The following is a 23,654-nucleotide window of genomic DNA, read 5'->3' as shown; positions in this document are numbered from 1 at the left end:
CATTGTGCACACTAGTGACCAAAATTAAATGATTCAAAGTTTTAATTTCTACATTTATTTTGTTTTACAAGCAAGATTTAGTTGTTCATGTGGACATATGGCTACAAACACAGCAAAGCTTTGAAACCGTGGGTAAACAGATATGATTAGGTGCAATCCACTGCATGCGATGACATTAGCTACCTTCCCCTGATGAAAAGTGCTGTACAGTCTACTGGAAAACTTAAGATAGTTATTTGTATGGCTTGCTCAGCTCCTAAACATTGCTTTTGGTTTACCAGGAGAGAAGTTTGGCAGCGATTGCTTCTCTACATTTGGTTCTATTGCAACAAAGTCAAGACGGCAGCAGCTAAGGTACTGAGCTCAGATAAATTATACATCTGTCTGCTCAACATTAGCAATGACTCAACATTGTGCGTGCATAGAGAGCGATCTAGCCAGCACAGTGGAAATTTTGCAAATGTGTATCTCTTGGTGGTGATAGATTTGCAAAACTAACATAATATGCAATAGAATACAAGAGAAAGATGTAAGCTCTATTTACAAAAACAAAAGTGATTTTTCTTTTCTCAAAAATCGATACAAGATAAAGGCATCAAAAAGGCAGAAGCAAGTATACACTGTAAAATCATATTAAAAGCCCTGAACACTCATTCAGGTGTTTTTAATTAGTCTAGCTTCATAGGGCTGAGTGGGTGTTCAAAAACTAAGTTTTATTGACTGCTCCCTCACTCTTAGCCTCCGTTAGTTTTGTTGCACCTCTTAAGTGCAGACCGAATTACCTTGTTATCAGACCATAGTTTTCTGTGACATAAAATTGTCAGCATAGCTCCGCCCTGCTCCAATCTTAATAGAGGTGTAATCAACTAGAATAACCGAAAACACCTGTATGAGTGTTCAGGCCTATACAAATCAGTCAACTATGAAAAACAAAACGAAACAAAAAACAACACAAATGTTAATACACAAACTTTCCCTTTTGAACACTAATGCAGCTATAAAGTACAAAAATACACTTAAATACATATTTCATACACATACTATTTCATTTTTGCGCATAAAGCAGTAAAAAGTGTTAGATAACATGGACAAACTGTGTGTGTGTCAAGTCAGTCTTTAAAAGATGTCCTTGTAAAATGTAATTAATAATTTGTTTCTATTTATAAAAATTGAAGAAATGTAAGCACAAAGAACACCCCTGGAAAAATTAAACACTGACGCATTAGGGCAACATTTTGGCATACAAAATATCTCGGCCAAAGATATTTGAGCATTTGAAGTTTTGTGTTTCCTAATATAGTATTAGACTGACACAATAATGTATTGCAGAGAGACATTCAAAAAGGGAATAAGAGGTAGTTATTGTGTCTATACAAGCAATTATCTGCATGTACCTGTACATGTGTTAACCATATTGATAAGGCAGCCATTTTGCTATTGCTTCATAATAGGGGCAGTGTGGGCATTCCCCACCTATGATGCAAGAGCAAAATGGTCACTGAATATGGTCAGTGTGCATGTCTGAAGAAATCAGAGCATTTTCAGAAGTTTGTTGTAGCTTGAGGAAATAACCTGGTTTCTGAAAACACATAGACGGCATGATTATACTTACTAGAAGCTTGCTATTTGCAGTCCTTTAGGTGGTAATAACTACTTTACTCATGTAATATTGACTGTGATTCTTATACATTTGGGTGGGACTACAGTAAAAAATAGCACAATTTATTATTTTATGTTTTCTTCTGTTCAAGCGCTGCTGAAATATGGCTAAAACAGAAAATGCTTCTAATATCTGTGAGCTGTTCTTTGGTGTCAGCATTGATTGTGATTATCTACACGATGATCCAGAGTCTTTCAAGTACTGTAAAATCTGTGGTTGGACACAGAGGCTGTACCAGCTGTGTGCATGTGGCCTCACATGCGGGCACTTAGTGAAATCAATGGCTTTTCTCTCCACACTAATGTGACTCTTTGAGCAAAACAGCTAAAACGTGATGATGACAACCTCCCTCCATATCACTCTACTGTACATTCACTGATTGAATCTAACTTCAAGTTGTAATAAAGCCTGGGGGGATATAACTCATTTTAAAACTATGGTTTAAAGGTGGGACTCAATATAGGTTGACTACATTGCTGGTGCTGGTTTTGCAGGCATGTACAAAATATAAATCCTACAATTGTTCTATGATAAGGTTCTAAGCTTCTACAACACTGTGACCATTGCTGTGGTGCTTGTGGCCATTGGTCTCTGTGTGGTTGAGCGCCTGCTTGTCATGGTCCTCCTTGTCTCTGGCCAGCTTTTCCCTCACCAGGTGTCTGCGGTGGTAGAACAGGTAGCCCGGCAACAGGAAGCCAGCGAATGAGAAAATGAGCAGGCCAAGGTTGATCTGAAGGATGATTGGATGAGAGAGACATCAATTGTTAGCCAATAGGGAAACTAGAATGTGTGCCTGCATGTGTGTTTAAATTGGAGTAATTTAACAATAATTAAACTAAGATAATTCAGCATCCTTGTCACCAGAATCATGTTAAGATACTAATGGGTATTCAAATTGATGCAGTTGTATTGTATTATTATTACGTTACATGTGTGTGCATAAGCTCTACACTAAACCATCAAGCTTGCAACAAATAAATACTGAAAACAACTCAAGGAGTGCTGGCATGTTTGCATCTGTCTGTGCATAATGCAAATGTTGGGGCTGTCGTGTCTGAACAATGTTATAGAGGTCCTTACCCAGTAGGGGTCTCCCTTCAGCAGTCCAACCATAGCGATGAAGAGGGGCTGCTGCAGCAGAGCAAACACAGCACTGATCATGGACTGAAGTCCTGTCAGAGTGCCAAAGTGGTTGGAAGGATAGCTGCACAACACAGGGACAGGGGACAGGGGAACGACGTTATTTCTCAAATATACAGCACAGTGTACGGAATAGAAGAGAATAGAATGGAATAAGTATAGGCAGTAGCAGGTACACACAAAATACTGAAACACCATTGTCTATAAATGTGGGAAGTTGCTTAATTTTCAGAGAACAAACAAGGATAAACAACAGACAGGGTGCAATAAATACACAATCACCCCACCACAACATTACAGGGGCGGCCATAGCTGAGTGGTTAGTGAGCCCGCCTAGGGAGCCAGAGGCCCTGGTTGCCCCAGGTACGATTCCAGGCCACGCCAGCATATGTGTTGATGAAATGAAATTTGTCCCTGAGCAAGACTCTTAACCCCTAATTGCTCACAGGCCCTCATTGGAAACAAGCCCGCAAGGACTTTCATGAACGTCCTGTTAAAAGGAATTATCCTTATAGAGCCTCTAATTGTAGATATTTCTGTCCATAAAGCAACAAAAAGGCAGTTTGTCCTGTTATACTGTAACAAAGGTACAATTATGGCCACTTAAATTAGGAATGTGTTTTGAGTTGTCCAGAGCTATACGTGATGGCATTGGTGAGGTATGGGCTAGTTCAGACTTTATTTTGCTTAAAAAGCATGAGCTCTGGAAACATGCCCTCCAAAGACCTCAGGCATTCACGCCTTTAATAAAGACAATTGCCAGTGCAAGTATGACCCTACAGTAGTTCAACAGCACAGTACTCACACAGCAGCATACAGCCCTCCGCAGCAGGAGTGGATGAAGCCTCTGACCATGGTGTGGAGGATGAACGTCAGAATCTAACAGTTAGGTAAGAATTAAGAAATTAATCAAAGGGTCAAAGGGTGGACATTTCTGTATACGGAGGGTAAATGCAAAAAGTTTTCTTTTCTCCAAAGGGATAGTTTTTGATTATGTATAAAATAATTTTAGTTTTGTCTGGGGGGCAGAAGAGTGCAATTTCTGTTCTGTCATCATTTAGCCTGAGGAAATTAGTGGACATCCAGGATTTGATTTTGGAGAGACAATAAAACAGGGTTTTCAGGGAATGGGTTCTGTCAGGCTTTAGTGGGAGGTACAACTGGGTATCGCCTGCATAGAGATGGAAAGAGATGCCATGTTTACGGATGATGGAGCCTAGGGGGGAGTGTGTATAATGAAAATAAGATGGGCCCAAGAATTGATCTATGAGGGAGGATGAGACAGTATCTCGACTGAGAGAAGGATCTGCCATGGAGGTAGGACAACTAAACCAGTCTAAAGCTGTACCATGGATGCCAACCTCATAGTTTAACAGTGCAGACTGTGTGCTGTGCCGTGCTCTGAACCCAGACTGAAACACTTCAAGGGAGCTATTTTCATCGAGGAATGATTGTAGTTGGCCAAATACAACCCTTTCCAGGCCTTGACCATACATAATTAATTGTTAACCCATGTTTTGAACACAAACAGCAGGGGAGATCCTGTCAAGGTTTCCTCCCTATGCCAATGGAATTTCCTCTTCTGAACTTATGTGCACATTCTGTGCACAAGTACTTTGTGTATGTGTGTACCTGTAGTGGCAGGTTGGCTATGAGACAGCAGAATGTGTGTACCTGTAGTGGCAGGTTGTCTATGAGACAGCAGAATCCAAAGACCAGCAGCAGCATGTTGGTCAGGATGAAGGCCCTTATGGCATTGGTCACCTTCTGGATCTTACGGTCTCTCATGGGTGTGGTGGGCTCTCTGAGGGCAGGTAGACAGCGATGTTAATGTTATCCCTCTCTCCTAAATAAGTGATTCTCAACCTTTTTAACTTCTATAAGCACCCACAGTTTGATATGCATTAGGCCCCAGACCCCCATTGAATACACATTTTTAAGCTCTGGTACCCTAATCTACACAGCAAAATCCTCAGTGTTTAATTTAAGTCTGAGAGTGTACAAAAGGGTTCCATTTGTACATTCTCAGAGTTAAAGAGTTGTAAAGGTCCATTTGGTTACTACGTATCGATCATTTAGATAGGGACTTCTTGGAACCCCTTCAAGGACACCGGTCCCCGGACCCCATGTTGAGAACCAGTGTGCTGGATCACTTCCAAACGTATTAATAAGAGAGTAGGCAGTCTACCTCCCCCTTTATATTGTTGCTTGGTTTTAGAAGGTCCAGTCAGAAGGAAGACAATGGTGGAATGTAGTGCTTGCCTAAGATAATTGATTTTCAAGCTTGAAATTCAGTTCTTTTTGGCACTGTTGTACTAGGGAGTATAAATTAGACGTTAGGGTGCATTTGGTTAATATATCCCCCCTTGTGCTCTTACATCTTGTCTGTGTCTGAGGTGGGACTCTTCTCGCCCTTGCACTCCTTCATCTTCCAGTCCATAATGTAACCAATCAGAGGACAGGTCACCAGGCACAGCAGCTGCAGTGTGCCAAAGATGGACGAGTAGAAACTCACTGAGGGAGACAATGGAAAATGACATCATGTAATGACGTACTATAACAGCTAAAGAAAGGAAACATGGGGGTAAAACACGCGTACTTGAAGTCTGGAAATCCAGCCTCAGTTATTCAGGCCAGTTTACTGATAGTACTCTGGTTTTGTGATGACAATACACAGGCCTATGATTTCACTCTGGCAGATTCGTCTGGTTTCCAGGCTATTATGTGTACAGCCACACAACAAATAATACACAGATAATCAACCTCATGCATAAACCACATAAACTCACCATTCTCCGCTGCCTCACTCGCCAGCTCCTCGGACGCTGAAAAAAAAAGAATAAAAATAAATAAATAAATCATCATAACCCGTAACATAATTATGTACAGATATACACACAGATTAATATAGGCTATAATCTCTGGTTTTCACTCACGGTGTTGGTTGCCATGGGTAACCATGAACTCCAACATCTTGTTCATAGCTCCCATGAAGAAGATGATCCTCAGCTGGGACATTCCCATGGTAACCAGACTCCACAGGAAGATGGGAGAAAACACAGAGCGACGGAACGGGATGGCATCTGAGCGAGTGAAAAAGATAAGTTAGTAGCAGTTTTATTTGTTTCTGTCCCCGTGCATGTAGGGAGATGAAAGGTGAAATGAAAGTTTCTTTGTAATTTCACGAGAGTATTCTTAAAGCACTTAGGCCCTAGTTTAAACGTACTTATATGATCGTGTGGCGTAGCGAAAATAGCCGATCTACAAGCTCACAACACATCACGATGCGGTGCATTGAGAGGTTGTGGATAGGCTATTTGAAAAGTTCTGAAAGTTTATGAAAATGTTTTTAAAATAAATATTTTTCCTATAATGACTGCCGAAAATAGGGACAGCAGGTTGAAAGTGGTTCATATTTCTAGCCTTCAATGGGAATGTAACCCTGTAGCATACCCAGTGGTTTCTGCACACATAATTTCCAGAATTGTGTGAAGCCTGCAGTGATAATTAACATTAGAAACCACTGGTTCTCTGAGACGATGAAGGGGTTGCATTCACTGATGTGAGCATAGCTTATTAAGGTCTCAAGCTGTTTACAAACAGCCTTTTCGCTTTAACACACTAATGACCCTTGATATATCCAACAGTTTTATGGTATTTGAGAAATAGTGGCTTGTGTTGCACAGTAACATTCTCATGGCTAATGTTAATTAGTACCGGAGGCTATGAGTGTATGGATCCTAACATTGTGGGTACATGTTGACTCTACTGAACTACACTGCACCTTGTGTGTGTGTGTGTGTGTGTGTGTGTGTGTGTGTGTGTGTGTGTGTGTGTGTGTGTGTGTGTGTGTGTGTGTGTGTGTGTGTGTGTGTGTGTGTGTGTGTGCGTGTGCGTGCATGCATGTGTGCGTGCATGTGTGCGGGTGTGTATTTCCGTTTTAGAATTCATGTTGACTCACGTGCAGTCTCAGTAGGTAGTTTCTCTGTAGAGTGTTGGACATCTCCATTTTTCTGGTTCAGTCTTTCTCCCTCCACCTTCTGATCGCCTGAAGAAGCACAGTGCTCTTCAAGCACTGTGCCCCATGAACTGTTTCACAAACACACACAGCGATGTTGATAAGTGAGATGACTGAAGATAAAGACAATGGAACCATGTACGAAAAAGGGAAACAGCATCGCAATTTGGTTTCTGGCCTTGATTACAAGTGTAATCAAGGAACAGATCCAGGTGACAGATCCATGTTTGTACTTGGTCTGACTCGGGTGATGGCTACACTGACCTGTAATCAACCTCATCAGGCGTAGGGAAGATCTCGGTTGGCCAGTTAAGGAAACAGTTGAAGAAGACGAAACCAGCAAGACCCGTCCACACCCACATGATGACATTGAAGGACACCCCTGCATCGTAGACCAGCTGAAAAGAAAAGAGAGACATTGTTTTTATCAAATAGGCAACTTATACTTCACTTTCCAGTTTCAATGCAAATTGAATAAGTGACAGGTAAGTTCATTGAGGCCAATGGTCTTGGTCTCTCATACTGTGGTTTGTAGATTGTCTGAAAGGTAATACATGTGGTTTTACTTTCCAAAACCATTTTCTGTTAAATACACAATTATATACCCTTCATATGGATATGTGCCAGTTCTATAAACCAAATATCTGGCCCAAATGTAATTCATGTCCCTCATGCTCTATTACAGACAAGGTACTGAAGACATCCTCTTGGTTACCTTGAGTCCAGGGAATGTAACAGCAGAGGAGGCATAGGAACCAATCATCAGAGACATGATGGTTGAACTCAGGCTGCCAAACATGTTGGGGAGCTGGAAGGATGGAGAAAAATTGAATTAATTATGAGAAGATACAAACCAATGGAATTAATTATGAGAAGAGACAAACCTTCTCCTTTCTAAAACAGAGTTGAAGTTGTGACACACTGACTGGTTTACGTTTAGCATATCCTTTGCATTGTGAGATTCAATGCAGCATAGAGCGAAAACTGTAGTGGAGTGGGGGTGTAATACATTGATTTGTCCAGCAGAGGGGGTACAGCTGCTGTGTGTAAAGCAAGGTGGAAGAGTGGGAAAGTTGCAAGTAGATGAGAGGCCTTAAACACCCTGCGACCCAGGCTCATTGAAGCAACATTCATTTTCTTGTCAGGAGGGCATCCACAAGAAACAAGGCTATGACCTATTTTGGATCTCGACCTACAGTTCACACACATTAAGCTATGCTTATGACACAGATGTCCAGGGTCTTTTTAACCAATTTCAACAAATTATTTAGGTTAGGATTAATGTTGGGGAAGCTGAGCCTAGTCAGCAGTAACTCCTGCAAGCTCGCAAGGCACATAAATGGCATAGATGATGACACGTCTATGTGCATAGGGCACTGGGCACCAGGCACTGACTCTGAGCACATCATATATTGGGTCGGCCTATTTACAGTATTAAGGCGCTTACCTAAACTAAACAATGACCTATTGTACTTTCAGCACACTCATTGTCCTTTGATTAGAGATTTAAATGGGTCAATCATGATTATAAAATCACATGGCAAGGATTTGAGGTGTGCAGCATGACAAGCTAACCATTCTCTCCCCAACGCCAATGCACCCGTTTCTAAACTTCCTTCGTCAACTTGTGTCTTTCAATTGAATCTATCCATAGTTCAGGGGTCCTTGAGTACTGTCATTTTTCGGTGTCCTCATACCAATCAAAGACTGACCAATGTAACAAAGACTGAAGAGTGTAACAGGGAAACTTAGTCACCACGGACCTGGCAATGTATCTGACCTGTGTGTGTGTGTGTGTGTGTGTGTGTGTGTGTGTGTGTGTGTGTGCGTGCGTGCAGCATTTATTTTGACTATGCCCCTTTTATTCATTCATTAATTTATTTATTAAATGTGTCTTACCTTACTGTATCTACTGCAAATGGGAGAAATTTAAGTTATTTTTGAGGTGTGTAATGGTATCTGATCCCCAACAATTAATTTTTATGCGTGTCTGATGTGCTTGTGATCTCGCTGTATCTGTTTTGAGTTTGAGTCTATCAATAGTATTTTGGCGTTTCAGTTGTGGTTTAACACAAGCCTGCTGTGCATGGGACAGCTTCATGGCGGGAAGCTAAGAATGACAAATAACTTCCACGAGAGGGATTCCAGGAATCATTTCACAACATAGATGTTCCTAGAGTTACTTGGGGCTCTCCTCATGTGTACTGAAATGTGTGACCGTGCGTGTGTGGGTAAGACCACCGTTTGCATGTGCGATTGTGCGTACTTGTTGCCAATGTCTGCAACCTATTGGGGAGTTGCTACAACATTTAAATCTGGTCCATTTGGTTAGATTTACAGTCAGTCAGTTAAATTAACATTCAGGATTTTCCAGTATAGTAGCTGATGCTGGACTGGATTGTGCGTGTGAATGTGTGTGCGTGCATGCGTGGATGGTGGGGTTAACACAGGTCTTGCTAAAGACCCAAAAAACAGAGGCGGCTCTAGCCAGGTAAACAAAAAATGAGTTTTTGAGTGAAGCTTATCACTCAAGCTAAATGAAAAACACCCCGAGAACAGCCGTCCTCATTCAGAACTTCTGAGAATTTAAATATTTCACAGCCTGTTAGCAAGCGATTAGATCTGCGGTCAGGCGTCTCTGGCCGCCGATCTGTGGAATGCTGGCAACAGGGCCCTCTGTGTACACGGAGAAGTTTGTGTCTCTTACTAATGTTAAAGCAAAACTATTCCAGCCATGTTACATGTCAGCATAGCTGATGTTTGCTTTCAAGTGTAACAGCTGAGCTCTAGTTGAAGTAATGTTGTGCGCATACTGGTGCGTGAGTGTTTTGTGTGTGCATGAGAGAGGGGGGGATGTACTGTAAAAGTCTGCATCAGGACATGGTTTGTGTGTGTGTGTGTGTGTGTGTGTGTGTGTGTGTGTGCATCAGCACGTGTCAACAACAGTGAGCGAGATTCCCACCAGTGTGTTCTGACAGTTTCCATGAAGAACATATTTCACACATCAAGCACATGCCACTCCTGCCAGGGGGAGGTGGACACACAATGCACGTGACATCAGGAGGCACCCAAGGTGTCACAGAGCCATTCAATTACCATGACTTCTATATCCAACTGAAGCTCTATTCTTGTGTTTATTTAATATTTCAGTATTATGATCGTTTGCTTACTTTCTTTTGAATAATTATTTTCTGTGAAGTGCATTGAGTTGCAATTGCTGTATGTGCAATATAAATACATTTTCATTTGATTTAATGTATTCCCCATGAGTATATCTGACGCAATATCGTGTATTTATGCCCAACGAGCTGAAAAGGTGCACACCAGTTAATCCCTTACTGTAAGCCCTATATTCTTCACAACAAATAGCGAGAATAGGCAATCTATAAGCTCACAATGTGTTTTTTTATTGTGCAAATGTTAATTTATTTTGCAAATGTTCCCCTTTAATTGACCAAAATAGGGGTGCCAGGTTGAAAGTGGTTAAATTAACATTCAGGGTTTTACTGTGTAGCCTGCCCCGGGATGCACTTACATTACAAGAGTAAAACACTGAATATATGGAAGAGATTACGAGGTGCGGAATTGGCACAGAAGTGGACAGCGGGGAGAGATGGAGGGTGAGCACAGAACAGAGGAAAGACAGAAAAAGACATGAAAGAAAGACACAGAGGGAAAGGAAGGAGAGAAAGAGGGAGGAGAGAGTGTCACGCTTTTGGGTTCCTCTCAGATCTTTTCCAACCACAGCTGCAGCTCTCAGTAAAGTTCACAGCGGGAAACACTAAACCACAGCTGATCGGGACCAGCTTCTTCTCTCGACCTCAGCCCCCCATCCGCACCCCCCCCCCTACCTCCACCCCACCCCCTCTCTTTCCTCAACCCCCTTTTCTCCCGATTTCCTTAAAAAGGAAACTAAACCCCAAACTTTGCTCATCTCGGTGTAAAAGATGCATCAATCCGCAAGTGACATTGAACCGCGTGGTCTCACCAGATACGGTGCTGCCTCTGGTTCTCTCAAACCACAGCGTGTAACTTTCCATTTCACTGCTTCTTTGTATCTCTGATTTACTCAGCCGTTTTTGACCAAGTCGAAATTAACGTGCCATGGTTTGTGTTCTGTTGTTTACGTTCATTTCATGTATCTTCCAACATTTATTTTCTATAATTTTTTTGATTTATGCCTTTATTATAGATAGGACAGTAGAATGACAGGAAATGGGTTGAGAGAAACGCAGCAAAGGCCGTCGGGATCGATCCACAAACATTTCTGACACTTCTTACTTATTTAATCTATGTCTTATTCAATCAAAAGTCATTCCCTGTTCCCCACAGTCACATGGTGGGCATTTTGCACAGAGTATGATGAAAGAGCAAAATGGCTGCAGTGTGAATAAGGTCAATGTCTTGTGTTTGTCCAGTAGTGTGCTAATCTCTTTAGGTTTGCAGATTACAGTGAACAGAGGACCTAGTCAGTGATGCTGGATTAGCAAATCAACTTGTCAGATTAAGATGAAAGTCTGTCCACACTGGAAGGGGGTCCCCTCTTCTGCGATCCTTCCTGAGGTTTCTTCCTTTTTTCCCCCCATCACAGGCTTTCTCTTGGGAATTTATCTTTTTGCCCCAATTGAGGGTCTAAGGACAGGGGGTGGTGTTTGTTTACTTGTAAAGTCGTTTTGAGTTGAGTTGAGTTGCTTTGGGATTAATTTAGAGGATGACCAATATGACTTTTACTGAGGAACAGCTGAGAACAGCTACACCCTGGCAGCGTGCCAAGAAGGAAGCCCTCCCTACCTCCAATTCCATGAAGACAGTGTACTTGAAAAACGACATGACAAGCTGGCAGACCTTCGCCATCCACTCAATGTCAATACGCTCATTAAAAACGCATCATGCATTTGTTGTCAAGGCTAACTCTCCCAGAAACAAACATTATGTGCTTTAGACCAGTGGCTCTCAAACTGTGGGTCGCGGCCCTCAGGGGGGTCCCCAAAGGATTTTGGGGGGTCCACAGATGATTTGCTTAATGTTTTCTCACTCATCAGTAAACAACCCAACAGTATAAGTGGCCTGAAAAGTTTGAGAACCACTGCTTTAGACCATCCAGTGAAACACATTGGCTTGCTACCTGGCTTTGACCAAACAACACCACCTGAAGAGTAAATCTTTTGGTCACCACCACTGTCGCAATGTGACTCCACAAGCCATTGGGATTTTTTCAATATACAGGCCTACAGTATGTTTTAATAGCACGAGCATAATATAAATAGAATTGATATGTGGCAGCTCAATGTGTGACTGCCAGAGCAAGTGAGAGTTGCGTGCCTGACTCAAACGCACACAGTGGGACTTTATGCAGCATAATATGGACTGTTACGACCACAACACTTCTAAAACGTTTTGTCTTAGGTTATGATAAAGTGCTCACATTTGAGTGACCTTATGCCATATTGCAGCAGACATCAACTCCTAACAACAACAATGACATTGTGGTGGCCGGGACGGACGGACAGACAGACAGACAGACAGACAGACAGACAGACAGACAGACAGACAGACAGACAGACAGACAGACAGACAGACAGACAGACAGAGAAAGGAGGAGTATATTGTAAGAATATGGGTGTGTGCGTGTGCGTGTGTGTGTGTGTGTGTGTGTGTGCGTGCGTGCGTGCGTGCGTGCGTGCGTGCGTGCGTGCGTGCGTGCGTGCGTGCGTGCGTGCGTGCGTGCGTGCGTGCGTGCGTGCGTGCGTGCGTGCGTGCGTGCGTACGTGCGTGCGTGCGTGCGTGCGTGCGTGTGTGTGTGTGTGTGCGCGTGCGTGCGTGTGTGTGTGTAACCAGCCAGCTGCTCTCACTCCGTAAAAGGTAGTTAGTTGCAGAGATAGACGTTTCAGCGCCCCTACGTGCAACATGGTTTGTGAGCACTGTCACTGACAGGAAGGCGTGGAGAACATATGTGTACGAACCACAACAATGCTTGGCTGTATATGCGTGTGAAAAGGAAAATCTAAACCTTTCCACATTTGAATAGTTTAATATACTGTATGCTATAATAATATGTAGATGAAGCAGTTTGTAAAAGAGAACTGCCCTTAACCCACAAAGGCCTTAAACGACTTACTTTCCTTTAAAAAGTATCATCTTCTTCGCTATCAATCACCTTGTATGGTTAGGTGACATATTTGTCAAACATATTTAACTGGGTGGGAAGATAAGGCACGGGCACACACACACACACACACACACACACACACACACACACGCTTCACCACAGTCAATGCGCTACAGGAAGAGAAGAGAGCACAGATGAGGGAGGCACAGGGAAGGAAGGAAAAGAGGGAACAGAGGAGAGAGAGAAAGTGCCCTTGTGTGTGTTTGGAGTACAGGGTGAGGGTGTGTGATCGGCCGACGGCTCTGATTGGCCATTGACACTCGTGGGAGACACTTTCCATCTGTGAAAAGTCATGTGCAACTCAGAAGGAAACATTCCGATGCAGTTGAGGACACCGTGCACGCAAATGACCCACCCCCCCCCCCCCACATACCTGCCAGGGGGGCGCAGGGCATATGACAATAAAATGTTGGTACCATTTGACACGTCACACGACTGACGTGACACACACAAACATAGCGCCCAGACACAACACAACACCCATTTCTCTCAGCAAATGGAGGCTCTGAACCACCCAGCATCATTTTAACTAACATTCTGACCTTCCGTTGAAATGACTCCGTACTAGTAATTTTCCATATACTACGAGCTAAATTCTACAATTGTAGAAAAACGCTAAATATGGTTTGACTTTTATCCAGCAGTACATACAATTTTACTTTATTTCTCCAGTATTGCGGACACTGAAAAATTGCAGTCTTGGAACAACAGCACTGCAAACAAGCACTTTGGTGTATTGAAAAAATAAAGGGGCAATGGGATCGAACTAATCAACCCAAATGACCTTTAGTATTTATGTTATACAGTAGCTCACAAATAGATTCTGTGTTACCCCAAAAACCTGAACGAATACTGTTGCGATGGGAAACATAGACTATTTACTTTACTGCTGCAAGACTCTCTATTTTGTTCAAGGTTGTTTGTCTATGTGTCTTTCTCTCTGTTTATCTGTGTGAAACTTCTTTTTGACCCATCCCTGTGTCTTACCGTGAGGGAGGTGAAGGTCAGGCAGATTCCACCGAAGCCATTTAAGGAGAGAGCCAGGAAGATGAGCGCTGACAGGGCTGGAGAGAAGAGAAGGACGAAAGAAGGAGAGGTTACATGGAGTAATCTATAATTGGCATGGATACGTTTCTGCTCCTTTCTGGGTCAGATTTTTGTTGTGTGTTTTTAATATGCACATTATGTGACTGATGTGCGTGTGCAGGTGTTTCAGTGCACATACCATCAGGGTTGTATGCCGAGACAGACATAATGATACAGGAGAGACCGAAACACGAACTGTGAAAGAGAGAAAGAAACACAGGAGAACAAATTAAACTCACACATCCAAAACATAAAAAATACCCCTTTCATGAGCTTAAGCTGTCTAAATGTGCTGCAACAGGTCTGCTTGACCGCCTGAAGCAAAGACAAGTGTAGGAACACCCAGAGGGCCAGCCGGTGGTGACTTATAACCCTGCAGCGTCTTTAAACATATCAGAGGCAGACAGATCACTCACTGAATTTTAATGAGAATTAGTTTGTAAATATGTCATTATGACACTATTATGCTGCTCCCTTTCAAACAATTAGTTGCATTCACCAACAGATTAATCTTTTTTTTTTGTGGTGTATAAATACTTTTAAATATCTTAAGACAGTGAGAGAAACGATATTTAGGGGATTGTGTGGTTATGGTGTGGTGTTAGGGAAATGGTGCATTGAGGGAGTGATTACATAACGTTTCCAAAATCAAGTTCATGTACACCATTTAAAAAATGTATGTATGTTCAGTGTTCATTTGATGTACCATTTTAATTTAATTTGATAATTTGATCAAATCCGATGTTGACAGCAATAATCTCAAATCGAATGATGAATGAATTTCAACACATCACATGCAGCAACTGGTGACAATCTCTATTCTGCAGCTTCCTAATGTGTGCAAATCACTGTGGAAGCCTTACGTAGAGATTGTTTATTTAATTATGTTAAAAAATATATAACCACATTTGCCTTACAGTATATGCATTATCTCTTTTAATCATATAGTCATAGAGTCAGTATGGCCATAAGGCCTCTATTTAGAATCTGTACTGGGCCTCAACGGATGGATCAGTTAGAATGTGGATAGTGTGTCCCTAGCATAGGATTTATTAGGTGAACATGTGTCATGCACCATGATCAAATGTCTGGGTTTCTGCAGGACCTTGCAGAGACTGATCTATAATAAGGTAATAATTAGAAGCTGCCCAAGGACTACTGGCTGTATATGGGGAGGGCGAGGGAACACAACCTTTTATCAGACCTTTGGGAGTTGAACATCCTCATCAGACAGTAGTACCATATGTGGAAAGGGAACAGGCCGGGTAGGGAAGAGATGCAGACTTGCACATCCATTTATAACTCATTAATTCTTTAAGCCCAAATCAGGAGAGTCACACAGATAGTAGTAACACCTACTGATTGAATTAATTTGTGTGTGTTTGTGTGGGTGTGTGTGGTTGTTTGCTTATGCGTTGCTATCAGCATTAGTATCTTACAGCAACCACTGGCTTCCACTTGAAGGAAATATCTATGCTGGTAGAGAAAATTAGCACAATTTTCCAATGCATTCATATTTGTCCCACCAAATTCATACAGCTATTAAGGAATCTGCCCTTTACTATGCATGTAAACATTCCTTTCAGATGGACATTGGTGCCCCGCCTCTATTAATTCATTCAGCTGCTGAGAGAGAACAATAGCAGTAGTCTCTCCTACTCTAGGAATGTGATCCATCCAGAACTGATGTATACTTGGCAATGTCACTACGAGCTGGCTTTGACTTCAGTGAACTACTCTGCATGCATGGCATTCAAAGCACCTTACCTAACAATTAACATTTTTTGTCATGTCAACTGAGGTAGGATTTTTTTAAATATTTCAAACTTAAAAAAATATATAAAATCACAACCATTCCAGTGCCATATATATGAATAAAACCTTGTTGAATCTTGAATATCTGTGAACATTCCTATTACCTGCCGACCAGGCGAATGGGTCGCGGCCCATACTTGTCCATCAGGATACCAAGGGGCAGGGTGGTGGCACTGAGTAAGAAAGAGCCAATGGTGAAGCCAAGATTAAGCTTCTCTTCCTGGTCCACACAGCTGAGCCACTCCTCCGCCTCCCCTAACGTTGTGTTGCCCAGGGTAACCACCACTGAGTCGTTCTCTATGGAAGGGAGGAAAGATGATGACAAATTGAGAATAAGTCCTCTGTGCGTGCGTGCGTGCGTGCGTGCGTGCGTGCGTGCGTGCGTGCGTGCGTGCGTGCGTGCGTGGGTACTGTGTACCGTAGATGTGTTTGTGATTTGTGTGTGTTTGCACATCTGAACACACAATATAAATATAATTAATAAAACATATGCTAAAAGCAAAAAATAAATAAAAATCTAATCATGTGTATCTCGAGATCCACATGGGAACAGTATGGTTCCCATGTGGATGTTGGACGTTGTGTGGCCAGGCTGATGTCAGTCGTCTTCGTCTATGACCTCTTTAGCACTTTGTGATTTCCAAAAATGTAAAGTGCGTTATAAATAAAATGTATTATTATAATTATGACATATCTATAATGTATGACTCCAAATTTGGGCAAGGTTTCAGCCCGATACCTATTGAGTTCCATTATAACATTTTAGTTAAATATTGTATGAAACATATGTGTAATATGAATGGAGATGCTTCTTTGGCTGATTCCTGCAGAGACACGCCATAATAAAAGAAACCTAAACATTTGTAATGTATGTGCGTGGAACGTTTCTTGTCGTTTTTACCTGAGCAAAGATGGGAATAGAAGCCCTCCCTCTTCAGCATGATGAGCAGGGAGCCCCAGCCAAGCAGCACAGCCGAACATAGCAGGTTCTCCAGAATCGCTGTCACTGCCATCCACCAGCGCCGCCCATAGGCCTGGCGGAGAGAAGGTGCCATTGTAGCTCTGCAGGGGAGAAGAAGTCAAGGGGGTGGGAGGTTAGAAAAGGAACATTTCTTAAGATACCAGGGTTGTGGCTCTTTCGGAGCGGGAACTTTGGGGGGGTGGGAGGGGTAACATACATTCACTGTTTTTGTATGCCTTTTGTTATTGACCTGTATGTGAAAATATAAAATAAAGAAACCTTGAACAGATACGCCTATAAAATGGTTGAATGGCTTGTTGTGTAAATACCTCTCATCGCATTGTACTGTATCACACATTCTGCCAATCGATCTGTCTGCTTATTATGCTGACAATAAAGCAGCTAGCTCACACTTGATCTTGCCTGTAGCAATGTCATGACTTTCACACAGGACTTCATCTACTTGTCTTGAAAATGAATTTGATTGCAACTGGAAGGCAGAGAGGTTTCAGTTCCAAGTAGACACGACACTAATGTGCACACACACATACAGAGAGAGCACTTTACTGTAACCTCAGTGACCTGGCACTCAAATAGCCTTAGTCCAGTCATTATGACCAGCTTCAAAGCAGTGGCTGCTTTCTTTACATAATAGAAATAACATCAACACACACACAGATCACTGTGACCTGTAACATGACCGACCAGCAACTGCAAATAGGCTCACACCAGTCATGATGACCTCCCTGGCAGAAAGCGTGTGCACGTACACACACACACACACACACACACGCACACGCACACGCACACGCACACACACACACACACACACACACACACACACACACACACACACACACACACACACATCTGGGAAACATACTAAAATAAAAAGTGCCCATTATACAATTAAGCCACTAGTCTATTTCTAACCCTAAATGAATTGCACAAAGGGAAGAGAACCAAGGACAGCTAACAGGGGAGTCAGTTGAACAGTAAAGGGGTGGGGTAGACTCGTGAACAGTAAAGGGGTGGGGTAGACTCGCTGGTGGCAGCGGGAAACCCGTCTAACGGTTCTGCATGTATGGGGGTGCCATCTCGTCTCTACTTTAAGTGTGTTAGAGAATCTAATAAGTACCAGTCACTGGGGGTCTATGTGCGTCATTCTTTACTAATATCGTTTGCCGCAACTTAAAATGGCAGATATGAAAACATGTTGTTGAACATAGAAAGAAGAACATGTGACTGCATGAGTGAATATAGAGACACACAGTAAGAGAGTAATGAGTGTGCGCCTGTGTGTATGTGATATGGCGTGTGTGTAATGTGATTAGCGATAGCCCAGCGCACTCCTTTTGTGCTGAAAAGAGCATTTGTAGAGGAGAGATTTCTTTGTAACTGACACCCCCATGCTGGAAACACACGACTCCCTCAGCTTTTAACAATGGGCAAGAGTGCTAAATGTGCTTATCCGCTCAACCCAGTACATTTATGAACCACAAATTAGGTTATTCATTCATTCATAAAAGAATATATATAATCCAGTAAGGAGACTACCAGCCCAGGGTCATTGGTGATTTAACTCATAATGAACTATGCTGCTAGTCTTTGGGTTTGAAGAACTCAACAGAGGACCTGGATTAGGCCTACAGTAGGTTTGAACTAGACTGAGTGACTGCCATCCACTGGATAAGCACTGGCCAAGACTGTCAAACCCAGATGTGAATCTTTCTGTCTGCCAGAGGCTGTGGTCTTTTGTGTGTTTGTGTGTTGTGTGCTCAATCTATTTACTTTACTCTTTCTAAATCCGGTTTCACTGCAAAGGGAAAACAACTGCAATATTAGTCTTAATACACATCCTGTAAAGCTGGGAACTGTCAACTAACTAGGATTCACAGATGGGTAAACACAGCAGAACAGGCAGTCTCCATCACAACAAGAGTGCACACATGCACACATCAACTGGGTCTATGTATAGTAGCTACTGTCACATGAATTGGATTTACAGTGCCATGGCTCCTTGCAATATCGTGACACGCCATAAACACAAGCAGAAAAAAATAACTCATGGTCAACATACTGAGGGCAAACAAACAATGCAGGCCCAAAGTGGTCATGATCGTTTGCGATCATGATAATTTTGTCAGTGATGATGACATGACGGAGTCATGAACACGCAGCATCAAACCAACTTAAACTCTGCTCTACTACGTTTTTGTCTCGCGTGTGTGCACATGGTTGTGTAGTAACCTTTGTGGACCCCTGGTAGCAATTTTGAATGAAAGTAGAGTCAAATACAAATACAAATACACAGTTCAACATTAATCCCCACTCCTCTCCTCTGTGTTTTTTGCCTTGCATCACACCCATTCTCAACATCTGCCGGCTCTTTCCAACATCAGAGCCTTTTCCACTTAAATATAATATACACACACATATATTTTTTGTTGTAGAGCATGCAAGACTGCGAATGATCGACTGCAAAGGTTTTAAAGGTATTTGCTTAAGGCCTAGATATATTGATAACACATCTTCTTATGCTTGGGGTTGTACCATATGAGGCGATATGGTAAATTGTGCATTAATGGTGCATTTATATAGTGCCTTTCTCCAAAGTGCTTTACTATGTGCATTACATTCACCTATTCACCTATTCACACACACACGCACACACACCGATTGGCATGGCACCAACCTGCTCATCACGAGCAGTCAGGGCCTCTAGTTAGGCAAGACACTAAACCCTAAACTTTGGCATAAGTGTCTTGCTCAAGGACACTTCAAGATGAAGCCAGGAGGAGCAGGAGATCGAACCGGGAACGTTCCATTTGGCCACTCTACCTCCTGAGCCAGGGCCACCTCTGAATTCAACAGGACTCTCACCTCCTTAGTTTCTGTTTGTCTACTCTTCCACACCAAAAAATACCATTTGGCAGCAGGAGTGGCAGAATTCAACACTGCACCGTCAGAACATGCTGACAAGCATGTCATTAACACTGTACTGGTAATGTGAGGGTGAACACACTGCAGAGAATCGCGAAGCCACTCGGAGCAAAAAAGAGACAGTTCATTCATGGTTTGCAAGCAGCTGTGAGCCTCTATCGCCATGTTGCTGTTAAGTCTGTGTATGTGTTTGTGATGAGTGGGAGAGGGGGAAGAACCGGAAGTGTGTGTGCTTTTATTAGAACAGGTGAAGTGTGTGTTTGTAGAGAACAGGTGGAGTGTGTCTGTTTGTATGAGTGGGAGTGGGGGAGGGGAAGAACAGGTTAGAAGGAGGTTGTTTCCTGAAGCCTACCAGCTGAATGATGCAATTCTGTCTGGCATACAGCAATGAGGGTCTTATGTGGCCATTGGGGGGGGCTACATTTTGGCTATCAAATTGATAGAGTAGTGGCACAATGTTATGATTATGATAATAACAACCCAATATACAATATCTAATATATCATCATATATAATACAAAATTATCCATAGACTAACTGCTGCATAAGCCTACTTGCCAGTTGCCACATCACATGTGTTCTAAGGCTAGCCTTTTTCATAATAAGGTTTCCATTCCGACTCTTCTCTTTTCCCCACGGGGATGTTTCTGACCTTGACCACGCATGTTTATCAACCTCTGCAGGACATAAAGGACATTGAGGCAAAACTCTTTACTCTCACAAGTTCTAAACAAATAAACGGTTCGCCACATGGAGCCTCTGTTCCCCGAGGAGTCCAAAAACGCAACCCTGGTGCTTCCTAGATGGACACAGGAGGCTCCAACAGCTGTCTCTCCACGGGCATGACCTCAGATGGTCTCTGGTTACCATCACTGCAGGGTTGATGGTGTAGAACTTGACTATGCTCTGGGATAGCCAGGAACTTGGAAGTCTAGTCAGTGTTAACATCTTGCTGATCTAAACATAGTAACAATACTTCCAGCCATGTATATATACCTGATGATGATCAGGCTCTTCCCCAAAGCTCCCCTTTCAGTTTTCTAAATACAACTTTATTATACTGTTGTACTAGGAACTTGGAAGTCAGTGTTAACATCTTGCTGATCTAAACATAGTAAAAGGATTTCCAGCCATTTGTACCTGATGATGATCAGGCTCTTCCCTATCTCCCCTTTCAATTGTAATAAAACGTTATAATTATTCTATTGTCATTAGGTCTGAGCAACCCACATTTTCCCCTATAAGCCTAGTAGATGTGCAGACGTTAGACTTATATTCGTAGATGACTAATGAAGGGATTGTGATTGTGGTCTGTGTTGTTGCCAACCAGCTAGGTATATTCTGATGCAAAATCAACAAATTAAACCCCGTTCCGGCGTCCCCAGAATCACTATTCTGAGGGGAACCGGTCCTTTAGCCAGATGACCATCAGAATGTTAGCGACGCGGAGCGGAGCATTGAACACAGAGCCTGAGCCAGCGGTCACTCAGCACTCTCCACAGAGCAGTGTTGCCAGGTTCTGAGAAAGAAAAAAGCAACCAGGTCTATGAAAACAAGCCCAAAGTAGGCGAGCCCATCGCCTTTTAAACACAACTTTTGTAAAAAAAAAAGAAAAAAAAAAAAGAATTTAGAATATTTTAAAAAACATTTTAACAACACAAATCTTGTATGGGGGGGGGGGGGGTTTCTCTGGCACAAAATATTTTCAGATGGGGGGGGGGGGTCTGTGGACAAATGAAACTGTTTGAGAACCACCAAGCCCAAATAAGCAACTACACTTTAGAAAAATTACAGAAAAATAAGCCCAAAGTCGCAAATAATAAGCGGACATGGCAACACAGAGCAGAAGCTGGCCTGGTGAACGACATGGACAGTCAGACAAACAGAGGGGTGGTCACTGCTCCAACAGCCGGCCTGGCCCCCTTTTCTTCCAGTAATAATGTATCCGGTATGATGTGTCCGAGGAAATCCATTGTATTCCCACACCGTTCCAGTAGACGTGAATACAAGTTATTCTGTTTATTTTGTTTAAGGACCCATGCTTTTGAACGTGGTTTCGGTGTTTAAAAGGAACCGTACACACACACACACACGTGCCACGTGTGTACAGCCGGCCAAGCAGGCAGGATCACTTTACCGCCTGATATGATAACTTTACATTTAATGTGAATAACGTTAGTTGATTAAAACCTGTGCTCAAATTTACATTCAATCAAGAAACACCAGAAAATAAATAAATAAATGGACTTACTTTTATGTCTTCTCAGGGGGAAAAGAAGAAGTTTTTGTTTCCTGAGAGTCAGAGGAGAAACAAATATGATCAGTGATATTTGGTAAGAGTTGACAGCTTTTAACCGTTTTCCCCTGAACTTCTCTTCTTTAAGACGACTTCATTTCATTCAAAATGTGACTGTGAGTGTGTTTACAACCCCCTCTCTCTCTTTCTCTAGCTACTACAAACTCCCCCCCCTCTCTCCTAATTTGACTTATAACTCCCTCCCTCTTCCACTGCCCTTACAGAGCCTCCATTCAAGCAAGGGGTGGAGAGTTTACTAGACTTTTGCTACTGTAACTTAAAAGCAGTGGTGGAAAAAGTACTCACACTTCGTACTTAAGTAAAAGTAGAAATACTCTGTTACAAAGTAAAAGTCCAGAATTAAAAATGTACTTGAGTAAAAGTACAAAAGTATTGGCATCAAAATGTACTTAAAGTACCAAAAGTAAAAGTACTCATTATGCAGAAATCTTCCATTTCATGTTTTCTAAATGTATAAAATCTTTTGAAAATAGCTGACCTTCAAGCTCACAACGTTCTGAGCTTGTAGATAGGCTATTTTCAAATAGCAGAAGTCTATATAGGGCTGAAGTGGTTAATGTAAGTTTTGTAATAATATTAAAAATCTACAAAGTAACTATAACTAAAGTTGTCAAATAATTGTAGTGGATCAAAAGTACAATATTTGCCTCTGAGATGTAGTGAAGTAGAAGTAAAATAATTGAAAATTGGAAATACTCCAGTAAAGTAAAACATCCTTAAAAGTGTACTTAAGTTACAGTACTTGAGTAAATGTACTTAGTTACTTTCCACCACTGCTTAAAAGCTTCCTTTAGGGCTACCTTTAACTTAAAGGTAGCCCGACCTAAAGGCATCTTTACGTAGGTTTTAATCTAAATGTGCTCTTCTATTTAGTCATTGGCCTGAAACATGGTGTCTGTCCTGGGGATAACATTACAATATTAACTACCTGACCACAGCATACATATTCTGGATGGAACAAAACATTTGCCAAAAATTGCTGAAGCTCAGAGCTTGTAGATCAGCTATTTTTTGGCAAAGAGATTGGTGTAGACTGAAAAAAGTGGCCAATTAGAGAAAGTGCTCCTCGGAGCACAGGTCTCCGCCAGGTCAGGTAGAATCGGCCACCTGGTGGCGCTATAACAGGCCCATGTGAAGAATTTGAAAAATTTGGGTCAGAGGTTCGGAATTGGCATCCAGGGAGTGTGTGTGCAAAGTTTCGCTGCGATCAGGCCAACGGTGCCGGAGATTAGCTGTTCACAGACCAACTCAGTCTAGAGGGTTTTAAGTGGTTAAAAACACTTTCCCACTATAGGACACAGGGACAGTTTTACACATAACATAAAAACATAAAATGATACATGGTCAAAAAGATTGTCAGTATCCATAGTAACATAGGGCCTAGGCTATAACATTGAGACCTGCTCAGATCTCAAATGAAACAACACAGCTTGTCTATTCTATTCACACTAGTTGCACTACGTTGCATCAGTCACACCCACACTCAAAATTATTTTCAGTCAGATCGTCATCCACAATTAGCCTAACTACAATACTGACTCCTGT

General features: G+C 42.2%; 1 protein-coding gene across 1 annotated transcript; it reads right to left on the bottom strand.

Annotated features, from left to right (window-relative positions):
* Nucleotides 1–12: 12 nt before the first annotated feature.
* Nucleotides 13–22,218, bottom strand: slc43a1a (solute carrier family 43 member 1a). Its single transcript, XM_080415793.1, has 15 exons — nt 22,044–22,218; nt 16,790–16,950; nt 15,993–16,185; nt 14,213–14,268; nt 13,975–14,051; nt 7,534–7,626; nt 7,083–7,216; nt 6,762–6,889; nt 5,737–5,883; nt 5,590–5,625; nt 5,179–5,314; nt 4,475–4,604; nt 3,606–3,679; nt 2,741–2,864; nt 13–2,390 (listed from the first exon to the last, which is right to left on the bottom strand). Exons 2-15 carry the CDS (start codon nt 16,941–16,943, stop codon nt 2,199–2,201), a joined length of 1,674 nt encoding a protein of 557 aa, XP_080271919.1. The 5' UTR covers nt 16,944–16,950; nt 22,044–22,218; the 3' UTR covers nt 13–2,198.
* Nucleotides 22,219–23,654: the final 1,436 nt, after the last annotated feature.

Source organism: Gymnoscopelus braueri (assembly GCF_963280865.1).
Source record: "Gymnoscopelus braueri genome assembly, chromosome: 20".
Lineage (NCBI taxonomy): Eukaryota > Metazoa > Chordata > Actinopteri > Myctophiformes > Myctophidae > Gymnoscopelus > Gymnoscopelus braueri.
This window is presented reverse-complemented; position numbering and strand designations above follow the sequence as displayed.